The sequence below is a fragment of the Micrasema longulum genome, unplaced genomic scaffold (genome assembly GCF_059751315.1).
Source record: "Micrasema longulum isolate JH-2025_06_02 unplaced genomic scaffold, ASM5975131v1 h1tg001275l, whole genome shotgun sequence".
Taxonomy (NCBI): domain Eukaryota; kingdom Metazoa; phylum Arthropoda; class Insecta; order Trichoptera; family Brachycentridae; genus Micrasema; species Micrasema longulum.
In genome coordinates, this window is record NW_028278462.1 from 82118 (window position 1) to 105940 (window position 23823).

At 33.1% G+C, this 23823-nt stretch overlaps 2 protein-coding genes across 2 annotated transcripts in view; both read left to right on the forward strand.

Moving 5' to 3' along the window:
• The window catches only part of LOC148276121 (uncharacterized), a 30707-nt gene extending 15505 nt beyond the window's left edge, over positions 1-15202 (forward strand). Inside the window, exons 4-15 of the mRNA XM_088234735.1 lie at positions 4517-4575; positions 6781-7577; positions 7671-7769; positions 7844-8027; positions 9129-9307; positions 9755-9953; positions 10958-11059; positions 11246-11473; positions 12603-13070; positions 13156-13257; positions 13324-13485; positions 14861-15202. Coding sequence (XP_088090861.1) covers positions 4517-4575; positions 6781-7577; positions 7671-7769; positions 7844-8027; positions 9129-9307; positions 9755-9953; positions 10958-11059; positions 11246-11473; positions 12603-13070; positions 13156-13257; positions 13324-13485; positions 14861-15202 — 2921 coding nt within the window. The remainder of the gene's footprint in view (positions 1-4516; positions 4576-6780; positions 7578-7670; positions 7770-7843; positions 8028-9128; positions 9308-9754; positions 9954-10957; positions 11060-11245; positions 11474-12602; positions 13071-13155; positions 13258-13323; positions 13486-14860) is intronic.
• Positions 15203-20600: 5398 nt separating this feature from the next.
• Positions 20601-23347, forward strand: LOC148276122 (uncharacterized). Its single transcript, XM_088234731.1, has 2 exons — positions 20601-20831; positions 22969-23347. Exons 1-2 carry the CDS (start codon positions 20604-20606, stop codon positions 23068-23070), a joined length of 330 nt encoding a protein of 109 aa, XP_088090857.1. The 5' UTR covers positions 20601-20603; the 3' UTR covers positions 23071-23347.
• The last annotated feature ends 476 nt before the right edge of the window (positions 23348-23823 follow it).

Sequence of the window (23823 nt, forward strand, 5' to 3'; positions counted from 1 at the left end):
TTATTTTCTTACTAGCATTTGATGGTACACAAAGCACAGCATTATTAAGTTAGGTAACATTAGGTAATATCAGGATACATGGTAAAAAATAAGTTGAATTTCAAATTCAGGTACGCGGCTCGAACTTTTGTCACAAAATATTTAAACACAAGAGGTCATTTTCTGCACCCATCACCACCTGTATTCCTGGACAACAACAGTTTAGCGGTAACTTTAAAAATCAAGTATCTAGGGCACATACTGACTGATGATTGTAAAGATGATAAGGACATAGAGAGACAGAGAAGAGCCATCAATGTCAGGGCTTCTATGCTAGCAAGACGCTTCTTTCAGCGAAGTAACGAAGTGGAGAAAATCATCTTTACTACGTATTTGACGTCCATGTATACAGCGGAACTGTGGATATACGCAAGCAGCATGAAATAAGTTAAGGGCCACATAATATATAAAAACGCATACAGGCAATTATTGGACTGCCAAAGTACCGCAGTGCCTCAGAAATATTTACAGCTGGACGGGTAAACACCTTCGCTACCCTACTAAACCTACGCTGCGAAAGAGCCTGGAGCTTATGGGAACGCCCGAAATGCTCTAACAACGCGCTTCTGTAAGCCACTGCTGGGTGAATCACCACAAGTGCTTCAAATGTAAAATTTATAAGAGTATTTTGTTTTGTATGGTAGAATTGGCTCTGCAGTCTGTAGCCATTTTACTGAAATAAAAAAAATAAAATATTTCGTCAACTTAATTTATAACGTTTTTCTAGCTTATTCCCTTACTTGTACTTGATGGTGCATAGAGCACAGCATTTTAGGTACATTAATCGCATGACATCTCGACCACTCTTCACAGAAGTAAACATTTACATTTCAGATGACTAAAGTCGACTAGGGAAGAATTGAAGAAATATGGATGTTTAAACATAGGAAAAGTGGTGATAGCCAGCAAATAACGAATCTTTAGTCCTGTAAATGCCGAGGTTTATATTATCTCCTCTAAAATGTTTTCCGTCTCTATTGTATATGTTAATCTTAATAACTTCCTAGGGGGTAGGGTTACCAAATGACAGGCTTTTCCCGCATTTGACTGGCATTTTAAAGTCTAGACAGGCGTGCGGCCGGCATTTTTTTGAGACTGGCATTTTTAATTGAGTCATCTATGATATTCAAGTACCAGTAAGAACCTGAATCTCCTCCTCCCCCATTCACGACGTTTGGGTGGAGGATAATGTACTGTTTCATTTTTCAGAATCTACCGCTTATCACTTAAGACGGGAATTTTTCTGAATAAATCAGCCATTTTAGGCACTCTACACAGGCACATCTTCATTTCAAAATGATAATTCTACTAGAAACTGAAATTCAGTCTTTGTCTACAAACATTTGGACATACTCTATTAACTTTACTGAATATAAAACCTTATTTTATTTTTCCAGAATTATTAGCTTTTTCTCGCGGCTTCTTATTATGACTTTTCCAGAGGGCGCAATATTTTTTCACATTAAAAGTATCTTGTGACACTGACAAGCTCTTCGACTGTTCATGTGCAAAATATCACGCTGACCAGTTGCTCAGTTGCGACGTGAAGGAAATACAAACAAACAGACAAACACACTTTCGCATTTATAATATTAGAATGGACACAATGATGTAATGCTTCAAAAGATGTAAATTTCTTTAATTTATTTATAGTGTACTTGAATAAAAAGAAACGGAATCAAATGGAGCATATCTATAAAAGATTCTTCAATGTATTTCAGTCAGGATTAAATTAAGCCTTATAACATGCTTTGTATTGATAAAATAAGTCTTTATGTTTGGATACCGCTCCGCATGTAACTTTACGAGACGTTTCCATATTATATAAAACATGTTATTATGCAGGATCTACATTTTATTTCGTATTTTTATTTCAAAGACAGTTGTCTGTATGACATTTATTTATTCGAAGGCTAGATGTTTGTCTTTGTTTACGATATGAAATTGAGAAATGCCATCGGATGTATAGCGTTGTTGGTTTGACAGCGATACTATAATAATGTATGGCGGATTCATAAAATAACCGAATATTCGGGAGTGATTTGTCGAAAATAAATATTCTCCTTTAACAAGAAAACAAAAAGTTATTTTACTGTTGCATAATTGTATGTGTCTGTATTCAGGCGAATAAAGAATACAGTTGTGTGTGAAATGGAACTAGAACCCGGTCGACTGATTTCGACTCGATGACTGCTCTCAGGTTAAAATCCCGTATAATAAAGGAAATTGAGTGGAGATAAGTCTGTCTCGTTGTGAGTTCGCCTACCATTCTTGAGGTCCTGGATTTGATTCCAGCAGGATGGACGTGGACGTGGCAATATTCATTTTAAACGATTTACAACTAATATTAATTTTATTCAAACTTTACAAAATTCAATGATCAAATTGCTACTACATAAAGATCCATACCACCAGAGACAAAATAGTTCAATATCATAAATGAATAAATCTGTAAATAAATGATCAGTTAGGGCTCTACTTTGGAACAACTTAATTTGTCAGCATGCGTCGCACTCCGAGTATAAACACATTTTTTTTCTTTTTTTTCTTTTCTTTTTAAAATGCACAGAGTTTCTTTGTTTCAGGTCCCGACTAGCTAGGAAATTCCTGTGTTTAGGAAGGACCTTATTTTTTACATGTGTTTTTTTTTTCTATTATTTCATTAAATGATGCTTAATAAATTCAAAGAATAATAATAACATATGAAAAAATCAATATAAATATAAATTAGAAAACATGCTAGTAATAATAATAAAAATTGAATCATAAAAATAAATTAGAAAATATGGCATTAATAGTAAAGGAATGAGACATAATTATTATAAAATAGAAAACATACCGATAATAATAAAAATTGAAGCATAAATACACATTATAAAATATAACATTAGTAATAAAGAAATTAAAAAAAAATATAAATTGAAAAACAAACCGATAATAATAAAAATTGAAGCATAAATATAAATTTGAAAATATATCGTTATTAATTAAAAATTGAAGAACAAGAAATTGTTACATGATTACAACACCAGGTTTACTAGTATGGCTAGCTGTTCCTAGATATTGTAATATATATTGCAAAAGGACACTGCAATACAGTTTACTTAAAATATTTAACATATTATCACACAATATTAAACATAGTGAGTTAAATACAGGAGTGAGGCGTATGCTCAAATTATGGCTAATGGAAAAAAGTTTTTCCATAAATGATAGTTTTAAATCTTCATTAATGTGATAGAATATGGTATAATATGTAATGTTTTCGAAATGAAATTACGATAAATGTAGGTTAAGTATGAAAAATCGAAGCAACATATAAGAACCTGCAGACGAGTTGTTTGCTTCTAATTCAGCAGGGCTTTAATTTTAATTAATTTTAAAACTTTCTGAAAAAAAAAATGGTTGCTTAAACTGGAAAATTTCATTGTTTTTGAACTGGCACCTAAAGCGTAAGACTGATCAGCCTCCAATACGCATATGTTTATCCTACCATGCGACGTGACGTTTCTTAGGCATTAAGATGCTGCCAAGGCTTCACTCGTTTGTTCCCTCACTTCGGAGTTCAGGACACTGTGGCTCGAGATTTTCAAACCAAAATATTAAAAAAAGAAAAATTGTTCTACTAACTGAGATATATATGTTCTAATCATCAGAAATTGCCACTGCCACTATGGTTGTATCGTCTCAGTAGCATGTGATGTTAGCGACCTTATTCCATTAGTTCTAGATTTACCACTTCCTCCACTCTCGTTTTTATATATTTATTTTGTTTGTGTAAGATAAGGTTTTTGGTTTGTATATTCTTATGTTATATTTAGTTCTAAACTTGCTTTGTTTCTTTGTTGTTCTTAATATGTGCTTTTATTTTTAAAGTGTCAATTTTATTTAAGTCCTAAATTAAGTTGTAGTAACTCCCGGGAATGTAATTCATACGTATTATTATGTGTATTCAATTTTGAAAAATGGTATTATTTTTTGGGGTAACTCTACTAATGTACAGGATGGTTTTAAAATTAAAAAAAGATGTGTCAGGAAAATGGTAAATGCCGATTACCTGGCAATATGCCGGCCAATTTTAATTTTATTAAAGTTATTAAGAGTGACGGGTATTTATATAATTGAACTTAGTTTTATTGTTAAATCAAGACCGTTATATTTTAGTAAACAAGAAGAAAGCCACTTTCATAACACTAGAAATAAAAATAAATCATTCAAAGAGGGCCCATGTGCATGGCAGTCAAAATTAATAAAATCGCATGCTTTTTTTGAAAAAATGGTGTTTCATTATTTGTAGAAATCTAAATTGATATCCGTATTTTTTTATTTTTAAGAAGTTGAGTTTTAACGGGTTTAATTTGTTTTAGTGATTTTACATAAGCTTAAAACCTAAATATTTATATTATTTAACATGGGAAGTCACAAAATTGGTTCTTCAAATATTATATATGATGATATTATTTTGATTATATTACAGATAAAAGCATTTTGGAAGAAGCCTTAGTGGATGTTGGATTTTATGGAATCTGCTATGAGGTAAGTTGATAGTTTAAAAACATGGAAATTATACTATTTGAATTACAAACCTTGAAAAATGTAAAATAACGTATGCGTATTGGTATGATTGGAATGATTTTTTAACACCTCATTGCATCAGGAGTATAAATGAACAGGATTAAATTCCTGTAGTAGGAATATTCTACTGCTTCTTCAGGATTCAATCCCCGGGATGATTGGTTTGTAACGAATGCTCGCATCGCTTTCTCCTATCATTCAGGTTCTCCTGTTCAACTGGCCACGAATGCGTAGTTCATAATCTTCTTTACTTTGATATAGGCACTCTCGGTAAGGTCATCCTCTAGCATTTAGTTCATGCCCTCTACAATCCTTTTCAAAATAGAAAGTAGTGGGTCTTTTTAGCCCAAAATGTAGCAGATCCAATTAACACGTCTTTTTGATACGGTGTTTTGCAAAGGCCGATATTTACCAATTCAATTTAGTAATTCATCATTTCTTCCTACTTCATTCCTAGTATTCTTTTAAGTTAAAGATTCCCACATTTTAACAGTTTCTAGACGTGTAAACCTTAAGAAATGTTATATTCAATATAAAGATGAATAAAATTAAGAATTGATATTTGAATTTTTTAATAGCTTGTGTTTAAAAAAAAAAAAAAAACATTTGCGTTTTTATGATTCTCCCAAATATTTAAATTTTGGTGGCCATTTTCAACGAGTTGTAAATAACTAATTATCAGAATTAAGTTGCGGTAAAGCGGGGTGCGAACTTCAGACCTTTGAGTCACGAGTCCGTGACGCAAGCCCCAGGACCACAACCCAATTTTTGTAACTGTAAATTATATCTATTTTTATGAATACTCGTATATTTTAAACGACGAATAAAATATTTTTGTTAATTTGCTAGTGCGTGTGATGTTTACATATAAAATGATCGACAGTTGGAACTTTCATGTTGCGAATCATAAGTACGTACTTTACTAGAATAATTTGCTTTAATTAAAACTGTTTGTTCACAAATCTATACATTAAAGTTAATTTTATCCTAAGGCTTCCTGTGCGCGGCGCGCGATGGTGTAATTTGAAAAGTTTTCGACACGTAAATCAAATTCAAAATGTTTCTTTACAGAAAATATTTTAGCAACTGTAAACTTTAATCGCCACTACTGACAAGTAAGCGTTCGACGAAAGAAGTTATTTAAAGGAATTTACTTTAACTTGCAATTGACTGCAAATAATATTTCATCGATTTGTAGGAGGATCGAACCCCGCTTTAAGAATTTTGATTTCTGTTTTCTATCTCAGTTGTTTTCTAGTTAATACATTTAAGTTAATTAAGGAACGCTAATAAATCCTTTACATTTTTTAATAAATCCAATAGGTTGGCGTGTCAATTAGAGCGTAAGTAATTTTGAAACCTTGACGGTATTTTAAGACTTTTTTAAACGCCTATCATAAAAAATGAAGCTTTTGATCGCAGATTTTTACATCCAAGGCTTCACCTAAAGGTGCCTCCGTTAACTAAACATACAGAGACCTTCATAATAATATAAGAAAGTTGATTGAGCCTATGTAGAAATTGACTTTGAATATATTAGCAAACCTGGCGAACAATTTGGCTTGGCCTTGACTTTTAAAAGGAAAATAAAAATACGAAACCCCTACATTATTATTTGGAAGAATGTTCAATATTATCGCAAATTACCCTTTAGACGACTTTTAACTCTCGAATCAAACTTTAATGCAGATGTTTCCTATTTCTTATCCATTTTACGATTGTTCTGTGTTGTATTTTATGCCATTTTTATTAGTCGTCAATCATTTCGCTCCGTCTTGTCTAGTTCTGATAGCTGATCTTTTTCTATTTACACGAATTCGATATTGAATTCTTTCGAATATCGCGTGATAAACTTGAATCAAGTTCTCTCGTATACATTGATAGGATGGAATGCTATTTAACATGATTTAACGAAGGTCAATAACAATTTTGCGAAAAATCGTTAATAGTGTACCCCTGACTCAATTTTTTTGTAATTTTATAGGGCAGTGATGTGATTCAAAATAAGACAACGTTAATTGTTACGATTTGTTTTAAGTCTTTTTTGAGTTACCGAACATATAAAAAAACTGTTTTTTTTCAAATAAAATATGCCTTTAAAAACGCTCCTACCTAATGGGAAATAATTTTTAATACAGGTTAAAAAAAACAATTATCACTTTACAGGCTTTACATCACAAGAATATTGCCTGGCTTCTATTGCTTGATCAACAAAGACGTCGATCGGCCAAAAGAGAAATAAGCAAAAGCTCTTTTCTTGCTTTTGAACAAAATGAAGGCTCTTTAATAGCTCAAAGAAAATTTTCATCGTGTTCCGGTGCCTCAAACTCTTCAGCTGCAACTCTTGGGGACTCTGTTGTGCATTACCCAACATCACGACATTCCTCAATAATAGAAGAATCAGAAGAAGCGATGATTAAAAGAAGCAACATCAAATCTGTTAATCGAGCTGTCAAACAACTATCTCAAGATGTTGTAGACGTTGTTAATAAACCTAGGAAAAACTCATTGGATATCAGAAAAACACACGACGTGTCGTTATTAGACGAAGAAAAAAATGTTTCCAAATCAAATGCTGGTGTCGGTACTAATTCTGATATCAGAAGGTCGTTGAAAGACAATTCAACAGCTTTCTGTCCTGGTAATAACGTAGAAGCTAAAGATAATTTTATAAGCATGCGACGAAGAAGCTCGAGTAAGGTTGGTGAAGTAATTGCGAGAACAGCCGCTAAACTAAATTCATCCGTTGTTACATTACCTGAATCTACCACTACATTAGCGGAGAAATCCGATTTGCACATTTCGTTCGGTGACTTGTCTCGGCTGGACATTCAAAAAATTATGGTAGATGTAGCGGGAGAGATAGGACCCGCATTAAAGAAGTTTGACGAATCTTTGTTCGAGCATCGTGTCCGTATTTCCGCAGCCATTGCTAAAATAAGAATCAGACATCACGCACTTACGTGAGTTTACTTTACAATATTATCGCAGAAGAAGTAGATTTTTATAGAATGCCATTTAAATTGTATGTAATATGCATATTATTATGATTGTAGACTATCGGAACTTCTTCCCGAGCATCTCCGAGATGAGAGAATGACTGCATCTTTAGTGCGTGAAATTATATCTGGATGGGTTAATATTTTCAAGTCAAGGTGAGGATTGTTTTTATCCCGTCTAGTTTGAAAATATAGTTTTTTTATTACATGATGTTTTGTTTATTTTCCAGGAATATATCGGACTTATTGCAGAGATTAAATGAGATGGGATTCAGCTACTCCAGTACACGCGCTTTGGAAATGAACCAATTTCATTTGGATACTCACTGTCCTAAATTTATTTCTTTGCGTCCTCCACATAGACCGACTTTTATATCCAGTTCCTTGATTTCAGATAGCATCATCGTATTACAGGTAAACAAGAAACTTATCCGTTTTACGCGAAATTATCATTTTTTGATCGACAAACCAAAACCTCAATCTTGACCAAACCCAAATGTAACTTTCAATCGAAGATTTTCAAATGCATATTATTTAGAATGCAGGTATTATTTATTTGTAATAGACGAAGATTGAAAGTTAATTTGTGTAGTTTTTTTGAAAATGCGAATGTAGAATAATCGCTTGTTTTTTAAAGGCCAATTTTGTGCTACTAATGCCAGCAACTAAATGTTCCATTTCAACCCAACCAGGAATAGGAATTCGGGACATCATGTATGGTAACCAAAAGTGTTTTACCTACCATGTTTAAGGTTTCGGGCAAGAATTCTAACAAGGTTGAAATGAAATATTTATTCAAAGTGTAGTTTGCGATATTTAATTGTCGCTGGACCAGCACTTTAATTGTAAGACTGATCACCTTACCTTAGGATATGTATAAAAGGTGGCTGATATACTTTGCATTCAGTGTACCATTTCAGTACCCTCAGGTGCAGATGAGAATGTTAAGATAATGAGGAAAGTTTATATGTCCATACTTAGATTAAGATGGTAACTTGAACTTGAATCTAATGGCTCATATGCTCTTTCATCTAAAGGATGCTGTGCTTAGATTGAATAGGATGTTGTAGGTAACTCTACAACATAGAAGCTATGGAAATTAAAAAAATTAAGTCAAAAACTGGGCTGCTTTGCGCGCGGTGTCTTTTACGCCGACGCTGACAGTCAGTTTATGTCGTATTCTACCAGCGAATTCATAGTTAGGTTATTGTATGCTGCTAATCCAGCGAAGGAAGGTTTGGAAAGCGATACTATAAACTTATTTACGAGAGGTACGGCTTCTTTATGAAGTTGAGAGATTTTTGTCCTGCGTCGGGCCTTCAGAGCAATACGTAGGGCCTTGTTCTGAAGGGTTTGTACGAGTATTTTTTGTATGTGCGCTCTGGCCGCGTGACCTCATATAGGAGTGGCGTAACGTGGTCGGTTTAATAATTATCTTGTACATTAGTAATTTGTTGTTTGTTAAGAGCTTGCTATTTCTCCCAAGCTTCGAATATAGTTGTTTGTCCGCCTCAGGAGCGTGAGTTCTGTCTGGGAGCAGCGGCGCTGTGCCGCGCGCTGCGGGCGGCACACCTGCGCGGTGACGTCATCCAGACGCACAGCGCGTCCCCCCGCGCAGCCGCCTACCTTGCCTCGCAGCTGCGCGACCAGGGAGAGGAAGCTGGCGGCCTACTCGTCTTCGGAGCCGGGGAGAGGTGATAAACTCCCGTTGAGTTGTATTGTTACTCGTAGGTACATGGGCCATGCCATCATACCAAAAGTAAAATTAGTGTTGGCGGATGAAGAATACAGCTTTGTGTGTGAAATAGAACCAAAATTCTGGACATGTAGTTTTGGCTCAATGAGAACTCTAAGCTAAAAACCCTGAAAAGGGAAATCGAGTGGGGATAAGTTCACCACGTAGTGCAGTTGTCGTATTCGCCTATGATGATTAAGGTTCCGGGTTCGATTACTGGAATGATTGTTATAAAGTATTGTTCCAAAAAAACGTTTTATACTGCAATATTTCATTGTCCTTGGACTGGAACATGAAGCGTACGACTGATCACCTTAACTTCATGTAACAAATGATTAAAATACGCATTTGGTGTACCATGCAGTGATTCATGCACCAATTGATGCAGAATTGATTATTTTTTTAGAAAATCTGAGTATGAAAACGTCCTTCGTTCACTGGGCGTCAACAACGCTCGCGTGTTCTCCGAGTCAGCGGGGGAGGCCGGGGGCTCCGTGTGGGCAGGGGCTGTGGCGGCCTTAGCTTCGCCTCCCAACTCTTACTCGGCCGTGCTGGACCCCATAGACCTGGTCTGTAGCAGGGGCGGAGATTTGGGCACTCTGGAAGTAAGTGCCATCATCACACCAAATTCTTCCATCATCACTAATAATCACTTTGTGAACAATCCATAAATTTGAATACATCAGGAGATAACAATTTTACACCGTGTTGGCAGATAAAATACATTCAAAATAAAAAAGTCCCAGTATACCGGAAGACAAGTCTACGAATCGTGTAGGTATATTGCCGGTGACGACAAACGGACTTTAAACCATGTCTGTGACAGAGACCATAGGCAAAAAAGAAGTGTTAGAAGACCACAAAAAGATGTGTCAACGACATTGCCTCGATAGCAGGTAGAGCGGGGATGAAAAAAGCGGGGGACAGAAAGGGGTGGAAACGTTTGGAATGGGCCTATATCCAGCAGTGGAGAGAACAAAGTTGAAGAAGAAGAAGAAGTTGGCAATATCGTTTCAGTAGATTTTGTAGTCTTAAAAAACAACTAGGTGAATAAATTTACAAGATTGTTCGATTTGACGATTCTGTTCTTTTGGATTTTTCAGCATACGTATTTAAGGCTACCGGATTACAGAGAGCTTCTTCAGGCAGTCATTTTCGTTCGGCAACGAGCAACTTTTCCGTGAATGTGGGCACCACTAAGAAGACTTATGTCCTCAGATGCGGTGTGCGGTATGTGGTGGGCAAGCTGTAGAAAAATATTGACAGCATTTTCGAAACACCGTTTTTTCAGTCAAATAAACTTTAAAAGATTAATGTTTGTTGGTAAAAAAATATTGGTGGAAGTTCACGGTAATTTATTATGGAAATAAAATACTGGTTCAGTCTCTAAGGAAGTCGTGAAAACGATGACACAGGTTTACTGGTTATTTTAAATTTGTAGATTTCAGTATGACTCGTAATTTATTTCTGCAATAAATATTCTTTAACCTATACATTTTAAATATATTACTGTTGTATTTAAAAAAATGTCTCTGAGAACAAAAATATATGTAACTTGTGTTCTCATTTTTTTGGAATTTGATTAAGCTTTGCAAATTTTGTTTTTAAGGTTTTGACCGAGTCAGAGATTAGCATGGAAGGGAAACTGCGAGTGATGAAAATATTAGATGAACAGAAACGAATACTACGGCTTTGTATGTCAAAACCCCAAGTGAGTAAAAGCGACATAATCTTTCACTCATTCATTTTTTAACATTATAAACAATATTAATGAATAAAAATAATGTGTAACCTATGCCAAGGGCACTTAATCATATACTTTTTTTGCATCAGATTATACACAGAAAATTGTGGTTTTTATATAATAAAATAGAGGTGTGATGACTGTCGTTTTCAGATTCAGATGATCGTGTACGAAACACACAGCGTTTTGAAAGCGGAGAATGATGAGATGGTGAAGCGGGCGATATCGGAGGCCAACAGGGCTGTGCGGGAGTTGCATGCCACGAGGAAACAGAAGGCTCGGGAGGGCATGGCGCGGGCCCCCAAGTGTGCCACGGCCGGCCCCGCCCCCAGCGCTGCCTCTGGTCCTGGCCCCGACACCGCCACACAACAGTCGCAACAGGTTTCCCCTCAATTTTAACACAGCTTTGATCTGAATTAAAATCAAAATTAATTTTATCAATGTTCTTGTCTAAACATTGTATAATTTGTATCAGATGTAAACTAAAACATTATGAAGAATTATAAAATCACGGATTTAATATTCAATATTCCTTTTCATTTTCGTTTTTTCTAAAATATTTAAATATATTAATTAAAATTGCTTAGTTACGGCATATCCCGATAAAATTTTTTCGCAAAGGCAGAATTATCACTATTACGTATTAAAAATAAGAGTATTAATGTAAAATTATTTTTACAAAAATATTTCTTATCGATTTCGTCCAATTTTCGTGGGGAAACTGGAAGCATCTCCACTTTTTATCAAAATACTTTTTGTACATTAGGGATAAGTAGTATGAATTATACGATACATCCTTTTAAATGAGGTATGTTTATTTGAATTATTTTAAAGTGTTGTACTAGTAAGTAAATTTACGTAATTTTGTAATTTAACAAGCCTAATAAATAAAATAAAAAAAGATAATTTAACTTCATGCATGATAATCAGAGATTCTAACTAAAATACATTAAGTATTTATACATTAATCGATGCCCAAATTATGCCAGTTTAACGAGAAAGGAAATAAAATGTGTTTACAAAAGTTTCTCTGTTATCAGTGAACGTGCTGAGGATGTAACTTATACAATGTATTCACTAATGATCGGCTGCTAAAAGTAATCGAACAGAATACATTGTTATTACTCCGACCTTTTCCTATTATTATGTAACCTTGGCCAGATAATTCCACATAAATAGTTTTATGTCCATTTTACCAACTAAGCCATGTTTTAACTCACCGAGCTCGCGTGAGAATGAAATTGACAAAGTTTGAGATGCCGTTTTGATAAGACCATTCAAAATATTACAATAACTGTTGTTTATTTAAAAACTTATTCAGTCGAGTAAAAGTTTTGTGTACAATAACCCTAATGACACGAAGTATTGCTAGGGATTTACGTGATGCGGCAGAATTAATTTAGTTTGACGTAGGCTATCAACATTTTAACGACCATTCAATATTGTTTTCTGACTAGTATAACAATTCGGCTCATTTGATTACGAATTGACAAATATAAATCTTTTTTAGTCTGCAGATAGCGATTCTTCCTGTAACGATGATGAAGAAATAGACGAAGTTATGGCAAATGAAATGGGCAGAAAAAGAAAAGATTCTGAGGTTACCGATAGGTCGGGCGATGAAAGTAAATCGAAAAAGAAACACAAGCCGAAACAAGGAAAAAGCCACAAAAGCGAAAAGAAATCCAGCGATTCCGAAAGCAAATCACCAAGATCACGTAAAAAATCACCAAGGTCTACAGATAACAGTAAATCTAAAGATTCTCCACGACAACAAAAAGATACGATATTAAAAAAAGTTACGAAATCAGCTGAAGATAAAGGCGGAAAAGGAAGAAATGTAAAAATTCTTGACGAAGCTTTGTCAAAAGGTGATCAAACTGATAGGACCATTGATTCAACAGTAAGTGACTTACCAACCGTGGATCAAATACAGTCGGCTCCAATCGATCCCGATTCTGAATATAAGGACGTAAAGGTACTTGCAGTAGTCGTTACTTAATTAATTATGATTACGTGTGCATAAATAGAAGCTGTTTAATATTATTTCCATTTCTCGATAGGTACCAGACTGCGATTTATTTGAATTAGCTGTCCCATCACCATTAGCAGGAATGACGATTCAGGAACGGGAAGGGTGCTATTTAGCGTTGTTACAAAGAAAGGTAATCAAGTTTGTTCTAACATTTTTTCATTATATTTTCTCGGTATTTATAAAAAATCCATTGCAGGAGATGATTCGATTGAATGCCAAATACATGATCAAAATGGCAGAAGCTCGCGGTTTATTTGGTGGAAATACTCCAGCACCTCGTCGTCCTGCTACGACTAGAGTCAAAACCACTAAGGAGGAAAAGGAAATGAAAGTTACAAGAAAACTGTCTCCATCTCAGGTAACATATTTTTGACTGGGTAATAAATGCTGAATAGAGTTGGAGACATTAATAAGTGAGAGAACGTAGCAATTTTTGTTATTATTTTTTAGTCGTGTAATTTTAATGTATAATAAACAAATTTAATATGATATTTCATTATTATAACTAATGTAAAATATTTCTCAAAACGGATTTTTACTTGAAGGCACTCAATTGAATAAAAATTAATAAATGAGGAATTTCAGTCCTACGGGAAATTGGATACAAAAAGTGTTTTCTTACGCGGGGTAAAAATTAGAGCATTAAATTGTACTGCAAAGTTTCTTGAAAATGTACAGAAAATATAATAAAAAATATTTTGATAAAAACGCACTACTTTAAATGACGTCACTGGTTCATGTAAATCAACCTATGATCTGAGAGCTATGGAAGATTTCCGGTCTGCTTGTCGCTTCTGGACCAATGGGAAGAACTGAATGAAAATAAGCGGAAATGAACCTCTGACGTTACACGCGGAGTTATTTCAGAAATACAAAACTTTGAAAAATCGTAGCGCCGATAATACGATATATAAAAATTATTAAAAAAAAATTGACCTAGTTTAATAGTCTACTAACAAACAAAAAAAAAATAAAAAAAACACTGAACTTCCTCATTGCAATACGACGCATATGGTAAAAATTCAAATGTAAAGTTTCAATTAGTTTCACTACGGGGTAAATAAATTAAATAATAATAAATTATGAAAAAATAAGGAGCAAAAGAATGATTTTATCAGTTAAAAATGAAAAACTAGGTTTTCATAAATATAGTAAACATATTATACTTACATGGGACGGAAGCTTTTCAATAATTTACCACAAAATCTACGTCAAGAAATAAATTACGGAAAATTTAAGGATAAATTAAAGAAAAGCTTCTTGACATAATTAACATTAACTGTATTTTGAAAATAAAGATGTATGTTTAATATGTGCCTGTGTTTATAAATTTTTGTTTTTATTTGAATTTTTTTAGTGATATATTTTCTCAATTTTTAAAATTGTTTAATTTTTTATTTATTTTATTATTTTGTTTTGCATTTTTTGTTTATTTTTTATGTTATTTTGTAAACTTGCCAAATACAAGAGCCAGACTCTTTTTTGGCAAGTTCAACGTTTAGTGTTCCATTTTTTTTACTGGATGTATTGTTTATTCATCCTACTAAAGGTTTTTATTTTTAAAAAAATACAAAATAAAAAAAATAAAATAAGACTACAAACAATTTTGCCATGTTCCGAATATTCGCGTGATTTGTCAAGACTAATCTTAATATTCTTATATTTCTTCTGCTCCAATAACACACAACATACACACCACATTCCACACACTACTCTTACTCCAACATGGGCAGATCGAGCGCATAGCCGCGCCGACCCACGCGTGGGCCTCACGCGTGGGGGGCTGCCGGCCTCCGCCCCATGAGTCGGACGGCTCGGCCTCGTGCGCGGACGACTGCGCGGCGTGTGCGCGCCACCACGCGCCGCCCGGGCCGCGCGCCCGCCTGTGGTGGCGGCTGGCGGCGGCGGCCGCGGCGGGCCGCGCGGCCGGACCGGCGCCGCTGCGGCTGCCCCGCCGCCGCCGCCGCGCCGCGCTTCCCCTGCCGCTGCGAGTGTCGGCCCCGGCGCTGGACGTCGAGAGCGCGTATGACTTGAACATCGCGCGCTATCTCGAGAGTATTGCTAATATTATTTAGGAAAATAATCGGCTGATTAGAGTACATAGTAAAGGGTTTTTCAATTAGCGCGGGTAGATTTTGACGGCCCGTGGGGGCTACTTTGTTTTGATGACATCTGTCAAATCTTTTTTTAATTATTATTTTTTATTTTTTATTTTATTAATTAAATCATACAAATTTTTTTTTGTACTCCCAGGAGTTACAACAAACTCATTTTGGGACAGAAAAATATTTACATATAGGTATGTTAACGATCAATAATATAGCAACAAATAGTAATAAAGTAACAAGTAATAATATGTACATAAAAACTGAAATAAGATAGCAAGCAAATATATGATACAAATTATACATCCGCTTGCCATCCTTTAAACAATCCATAATAAAAATTAAAAATAAAATTGTTAAATTTACATATTGCAAGAAAGAAATATTTAAGGGAAAAAAGAACTTAAAACTAAATTTCACCCCCCACGTACCTCCTCAAGTAGTAATTTTTTAAATGAATACAGTTATTTATTGACGTTCTATAGGATTCCAGTAGCCTGTTGTACTCGCTACAAGCAAAGTATAGCAGAGACCTTAGACCATACCTTGTCGTGCGTGATCCAGGTACGTGAATATTTTGACGCTGTCGCGTATTATACTGATGGACGTCACGATTAAAGGTATAGCCAATATTAGTCAGAGAGTCTTTATTCACACCTTGAAGCACCGTTTTTGTAATCTCATAATACGGTATGACCAAAAATGGGAGAATGTTTGTAAATGTCTTTGACATGCGTTTCCATTGGTATACCGTATATGTTTCTTATGTATATTTAGTTACTTATGTTAAATCACCATAGCAAGTTACACAATTGAACAGCACGTTCAAATAATAAAATTTTATTATCAAAATGAGTATTCGTTAGTGCAAACGTTGTGCGCATTGCGCCCATTTTACGGTAGACGTGGTGGCCCTTTACAGTCAACTCTTCAACGTTTGGTGGCCAAATTTGAGACGACCGGTTTGATAATCAATCAGTCAATATTCATACGTTCAAGGAACACAAGATTGTCCGAGAACATCGCCGTTGTCCGTAAAAGTGTAAAGCAGAACCCAAGGCAGTCGATTCCTCGCATTGCACAAGACCTCGGCCTTTCGCAGACTTCAACTTGGAAAATATTGCGTCAAGACTTAAACCTTTACCCGTGCAAGATCCAACTGACTCAGGAATTTAACGTCCATTACCATAGACAACGCCGTTTGTTCGCTGACTGGGCTTCGAATATTTTGGAAGACGACCCCAATATTTGCCGAAAAAATATTTTTAGCGACGAGGTGCATTTTTGGACAAATGGCTGTGTTAACAAGCAAAATAGCCATATATGGGATGATATTAGCCCACGCGAGGTTCACCAGGTGATAATGCATCCTCAAATAGTTATCGTTTGTGGTGGATTTTGGGCCGGCGGCGTCATTGATCCGTACTTTTTCAAAAACGACGTTGGTGAAGCGGTCACCGTCAAATGTGAGCGCTACAGAACGATGATAACCAATTTTTTATGGCCCAAATTGAACCTCCTAGACGACATGTGGTTCCAGCAGGATGCGCAGCGGACGCCACGATTGAACATCTGCATGAACGATTTGAGGGTTATCTCTCGCAGGGGTGATCTGAATTGGCCACCATGGTCATGCGATTTGACCCCGCTAGACTTTTTCTTTTGAGGTTTCTTGAAATCACAGGTCTATGCAAATAAATCACAATTGACAGATTCCCTAAAGGTGAACATAACACAGGCCATCGCTCAAATTCAGCCGGATTTACGCGGAAGAGTCATTGAAAATTGGAATCCGTGCCACCGTAAGAAGCCGAGGGGGGCATTTAAATTATGTCATATTTCACACTTAATGGCACATATGGACCTTTCTAATAAAAAAATAATTTTGTTAATACCTCATACACAACTTGTTTTATTTCATTTCAACATCTACCCGCCCTTATTGAATAACCCTTAATATAAATAATATTAATATTTTTATTAAAATAAAAATTCAGTACGCTCGCCAATGTTCAAATATTATTTTACAGTCAAATAAATAAAAAATATGTGGCTTAGCTGAAATTCAATTTTAAGTTCATTCCTCCATTCCCTCTTCTAATATAAATACAAGTGGTTTGGAAGCTAATGGAATTTTAAAAAAATAATGCAACCTACTACAAAACGGCTGTATTAATAAAGTAAAAATTGAAATTATTTTGATTAATTGAACTAGTTTAAAAAAAAAAAAAATAATAAAAAGATATTAAAAGTGGTTCGTAGTTAAAAATGTTTATTGAATTGAAAACAATGGCCGATTAAAGAAAATATTATTATATTGGTTGCTTTTCATCTTTTTCTATGCTTTTTCTTTCGTAATTTGTTTGGAAAATAATAATAATAATGACATATTTGTTGACAGAAAAATACACATATTTTATATTTGAAGCACTATCTTTGTTCTTATTCATTACAATAAAATAAATAAACCAACTTTGTTTTTAACCGGTTTTTTTAATGTTTTAAAAAAAAAGTGTTCGAAAACAAAGTTGTTTTATTTATTATATATATTTTACGTCACATAAAATAATGGTAAACTTTATGAAATCCATTATAGTCGACCGAAATTACTGATGTAAAATTATTATGAATTTTACCTACGGAAACAAAGAAAATAAAAAGTCTTAGAAAATATATTTTCTAAACATAAATACTAACTAGTCACTTTTCCGAAGGTAATTTGAATAATAGTATGCTAAAGCTTACAATTTAACTGTTTTAGAATATATCATTTTCGTCCTTTCAATTTTGTTTATGCATTTACTTAAATTTTGGCTGATATTATTTTATTTGTGTAACATTCCATGTATAGATAGTAAACAAACTTCTTTCAAAATCAGTTAGGGAATATGCACATTTTAATTTTTCTAATAAAGTCATTGATTGTTAAGTTCAGATAATTTTTGTGATTTTTATGAAAATCACGTAGAGAAAGTATTTTAAGAGAGATAAGTTTAAAAGGTTAAATTAATAGATGTTTTTGTGTCAAAATTAACATAAACAAAATAAGTGTAAAGAAAAAAAGAGTACGTTGGATTTGCATTGCTTGAAACAATCATGAAATGCTTGAAATTTAAAATAGAAATGACTGATGTAGGCCACTAAGTAAATATAATTTATAAAACATTAAACTCTCATTGTATATAACAGACGACACTTAAAAATCTTCTGCTGATGTTTTTTTTTACCATTTTTTTTATTTTTAAAACATAGTTTTCCGTGACTGCTATATAGAATTCGAATTGAAGACCTTGTTTTGAAAATCTCAAATTTTACAAATCAACCAATTTTCATAATTGTTTAAGCTGAATAGCGCAATTTCATTAAGGATTTAACACCTCCTTTTAAAATATTCGTAAATCATAGAGTGCACTGTATGGAACTTAAGAAATTTGTAAAGATTGTATGAATATTTTAATATGAAATAAAATGCCAGTGTGACATTTAACGTTTTTAAACAATATTTGGACCTTTATGTTTTTTAATCTTTTCTTATTTATTTATCAAAAGCATACAAAAATTAACATATAAATTATCAAGTCCTACTGAACTGCATAAAATGCAGTTCGTCAGCAGGTGCTTATAGTTAAGTTCTAATATATATATATATAATCTTATCTCTTAAATTCTATTAACATATAAAAACTCTTATTATTATGGAAAAAAGGAGAAATATGTACATCGAAAATAAAAAATTGTCCATATAAAAAAAAAAAAACACAAAAAAATCTTAATTTAAAAAACCACGTTCTAACAGCCAAATTCTCAGCAGACGTCTTTTTCTTGAGACAGATAAGTTTTTTTGATTTTTAATATTTAATGGGAGCGTATTATACATTTTTGGTATATTGTACTCTAGTGTTCTTTTCCTGTATTTATTATTAAATTTAGGGAGAGCTAGTCCATCTACACTAGTAAACCGAGTATTATATACATGTTCCAATTTATTTCTGTATTCAGATAGAGACGCATGCTGAAAAACCAGCTTGGACCATAATAGAGCTCTAACGGATATAATATTTATAGATTTATACAATAAGGATATTGGAGTATCGTGTCGCTGACAGTACAATTTTTTTTCAATTAATAATTTGACCATTGAATTTTTTAAGTTCTGTACAAGGTTTATGTTTGTATTACTGGAAAAAGCCCATGAGGTTAAAGCGTATCTTATAATTGATTCTGAAAGTGACAAATAAATTATTCTTTAAGTACTATCAGGGACATAATCAATATATGCATTTTACCAACTATTCTTTTTCACAATATTTGTACATGAGCATCCCATTTAAAATGGCAATCGATAGTTAATCCTAAATATACATACTCACCAATATTTTCTAATTTATCACAATTGCAGGGTTGTATAATATTCTGATGGATACAGTAAAAATCATGAGAAATTATACAGGGCTCTATATTAAATTTGGCATTTGGTGATTTAATGTGCATTAATTTGGTCTTCTTAGCATTAATAATCAAACCTACATCATGTGACCATCTTTGCAATTGTAAAAGCTTTAGAATTATCTATAAACAGTACAAGTATATGTTTTTTATTATTAAGGTTATTATTAATACAATTGGAAAAATCCTGTAATAGTAGTTCGGTACTTTTTTTCTTTTTCAATCCGCACTGATTTGAATCTACGATTGAAAAATTTAAAAGATATTTTTTTAATTTTAATGATTTATATTTTTCGAGAATCTTTTCAAAAGCAGGCAAAATACAAATAGGACGGTAGTTACTGATCTCGGCATGGCTCCCACCTTTATACATAGGTCTAACTATCCTACATTTCAAATCATCAGGAATCTCTCCTTAGTAAGATGGTAAAATGAGCAATAAATAATGAAACGAAAATTGCGAAATTATCAGAAACTTGTTTATTAGTTGAACTCTCCATATTGAGATTTGAAAAAATATTTTGTAAACACTATTGAAAACGTATATGACAGACTATCCATAATACATTTTGAACTGTCAGAGAATAAGTGATAGTGGCGCAACATAGTGGTAGTAATGATAATTAATTATCAAACTATAATATTTTCTGTGTGGAAACAAATTGATGAGGACAATTGATTTTTTTTTTTTTTAAATACCGTATTTTATACAGTGAATTTAAGGTACATATGGACTCATAGACAGAAAATAATCAAATCTAATCAAATTATTTTGGAAAATTTGAGACATTTGAGGTTTTTAGAACGATGTCTTTATTTGTAAACAACCAATTGTGGAATATGCTTGTATTTCGTGTGGCTAAATAATAAATTATGGGAGATAGAATATATTTAAAACGTACAAATCTCGTTTTATTCTCAGAAAATGATTTTCTTTCCCAAGAACCTTGAGATGGGCCTCCCTTCCGAGGTTGATAAGATCATTCCTCCCCTGAAGATCAGGTGCAGGTGTGTTCGGAGGAGGAGGCTCCGCCTGAAGAAGCTGACGGTGCTCGTTATGGCAGAGATACAGGAGAGGAACGTCCGGAGGTCGAAAGACCTGCTAAACGAACAGAATGAGGAATATGAAAAGACGAGGGAGCTATATCTGATGGTAAGATGATATTGTATGAGCCCATTGAAGTTAAAGTGAACAAACTGACAAAATGGTCAAACATTTTTTTGCCGACCTGTTATGATAGTTTTGGTTAACATGGATGTTTTGAACATAAAGAACAAGGAAAAAAAAATATACTGATTACAAATATGTAATAAAAGCAAAAAGTTTACGTCACCATAAAATATGACACTTAGTTCACTTCACCTGCAATGGGCTCATATTTAGATCGTTATTTCTCTAAAGATACTGTTGAAGGAGTAAGGAGGTCGAAAGATCTACTAAAGAAACAGGAAGAGAAATATAAAAAGACATCAGAACTATACAAGGTGGTAAAATTATATTATGACAAGATTGTTCTTCCACTGAAGATGCTGGAGAATAACGTCAGGTGGTCGAAGAACCTGCTACATAATCTGGACGAGGAATATGGAAAAGCGAGGGAGCTGTATCTGATGGTAAGATAGTATTATAAGATAATTCATCACTAAAAAATACAAGAGATGAACGTCAGCACGTCGAGAGATATACAGGAAGAATATGACGAGGTAGGTATATGAAAAGACGAGGGAACTGTATCTGATGGTAATATGGTATTATGATAATATCATTTCTCCATAAATGATGCAGCAGGTAATCGCAGGACGTCAAGAGATACGCAAGAGAAACAAAATGAGGAATATAAAAAGATGCAAAACCTGCATCTGTTTCTATTCTGAGAATCAAGTGAAGGTATAAAAAGTATAAGTTTAGGTACAAAAAACAGTAACATAATTTAATTTAGGTATGTTTAGAGGAGGAGACTTCGCCTGAAAAAGCTGACAAAGCTTGTCGGGGATGAAATTGAGTACTTGTGTGATAGAAATTGTACAAACTGAAAATGTTTTTTTTTGCTCATACATATTTTCTAATTTCTTGACATTTTTGCTTCTTTATTTTTAATATTTATGATTCATTTTACTGTTTCATTTTGTTTTATCTTATGATTCTTGTAACTCGCATTTTGTGTAGATGTGATACTTATTAAGGATTATTTCAAAAAATAAACACATTATTTTTACAATACGTCCAATGGGCATTTACAAAAATTACACATAGGTAAGTACAAACATATGTAGTTATAAAATTATAAAAATATATCTTAAAAAGGCACAAAAACCAAAATGGCAAATGCAAAATCAAAAGTAAATCTTAGCGTTGTAAAAAATGGAAAAACATAGATATAATGTAACAGTTAGGTTAAAAAATGCGCTCAAAAAAAAAAAAAACAGTAGTTACATAATGTAATTAAGAAAAATGCTATGAAATAAAAAGTAAATTGGAAATATTAATATATATTTAAAGAAATGGCATTAAAACATTAATATTAAAACAAAATAATAAAAAATAATTACAGTGTGTGTATAAGATAATACTACAAATGGAAAAAATATTTAAAATACCCGAAAAAATTATTTTAGAAAGAGTGTTAAATAGTAATAATTTACATTAAAAACTAATAACACATTGTATGAAAAAGAAAGTTTTATATCTACTTCAATAATTAGCTTTAAACAATGTATTTAAGAACTTATTTCTTATTGGTTTAGTAATGTTCTGTATTGTTTGTATTTGTATTTAAGTTACTAGTACTCAGTTATTTTTCCTAAATAAAATAAAATAAAAATAATGCAGTATACGTTTTTGTGGAAAATAAAAAGGCAGGACAGAATAAACAAGCGAGGGTGGAAAAATAAAAACTATCTTTTTACAATGTTTTAAATATCGTAAGAAAATTGTTGATTGAATTCGGATGCGCTCAAAATGTTGAGTATTAAAATAAAAAAAATATTCGATTGTGCCTTGGAAATACTATGGTAATGCTGAAATTTCTGAAAAGTTATGCATTTTGGTTTTTAACTACGGTTTTTTTAAATACAAAATTATTTTTTTTATGCCACTAATATTGTATTTATGTTTGACTACAAAGCATGAGCACCCAGATTCTATTCCCGATAAAGCCGGGATCCAATTAAAATTTACTTTAAAAGTTGTTGTGTTTATTTAGCTCAATTTAAAAAATATATATTTGAAGTTATAATGTGGGTCTTAAAATACGAAGCAAACATTTAAGTGATATTTGTTGAATTTTCAGAAATTAAAAAGGATTCAAGAAAAGTTGAAAAGCCACCAGTACTGCAAAAAATGTCGAGAAAAAAAAGAAAACATTGATTTCATCAGAACTCTGCAATTGTAAAAACAAAGAATAAATATAATTTAAAAGTAAAAAAAGACGAAAGTTTGTACAAGTCAAACGAATTCCCACTAAGTAAATACCTAATCTGTTCCTTGAATTCTGAATATAAAATTCATATTATTTACATACACACGTTAATAAAGTTGTTAATTAACTTAAATATCGCCTGTTTTTATGTGCCAATTATATATTTATACTTACGTTTTTATTAATTGATATAGTTACCTTAAATAACACATGTTTTTTTTATATCACAATCTAATTTTATATATTAGTTTTTAGGTGGATTGTTTATCACCAACAGTTTTATTTAAACACATAACAACATAAACGGAGAACATTTGTCAGGAGAAAATACGAAAATTTAGGCATTTACAGGGCTTATAACCAGTCAGTGGCTGGTTTAATTCGCTTCTTAACGACTCCCCAGGAGGTAAAATTCAGTATTTTCTCTACCAACGTCAGGAAAAACGTGAAATATGTTAATCAACCAACTGGTCCACGAAGAAGTATAAAATTTTTGAAATTGTTTTCAGGCGTTGCTGAGTATATGAAATAATTCAATCCACTGAATCCCTTCACAACAATAAAGGATTTTAGATACAAAGAGTTACAACTCCGTAAAAATAAACAGATTGGAGAATAAAGGGAATACGTATGTTCAAACATAGGTAAAATTGTGAATGTAATCTGGCCACTTGAACCAGCCTGTATGCCTAGAATTTCATATTTCCTTCTCTAAAATGTTCTCCA

Excerpts from the sequence above, each read along its gene's own strand:
- LOC148276122 (XM_088234731.1), top strand. The coding sequence starts at position 20,604 with ATGATTTTCTTTCCCAAGAACCTTGAGATGGGCCTCCCTTCCGAGGTT. Across the intron at positions 20,832-22,968 it reads CGAGGGAGCTATATCTGATG|AAATTAAAAAGGATTCAAGA; the intron begins GTAAGATGATAT and ends TTGAATTTTCAG.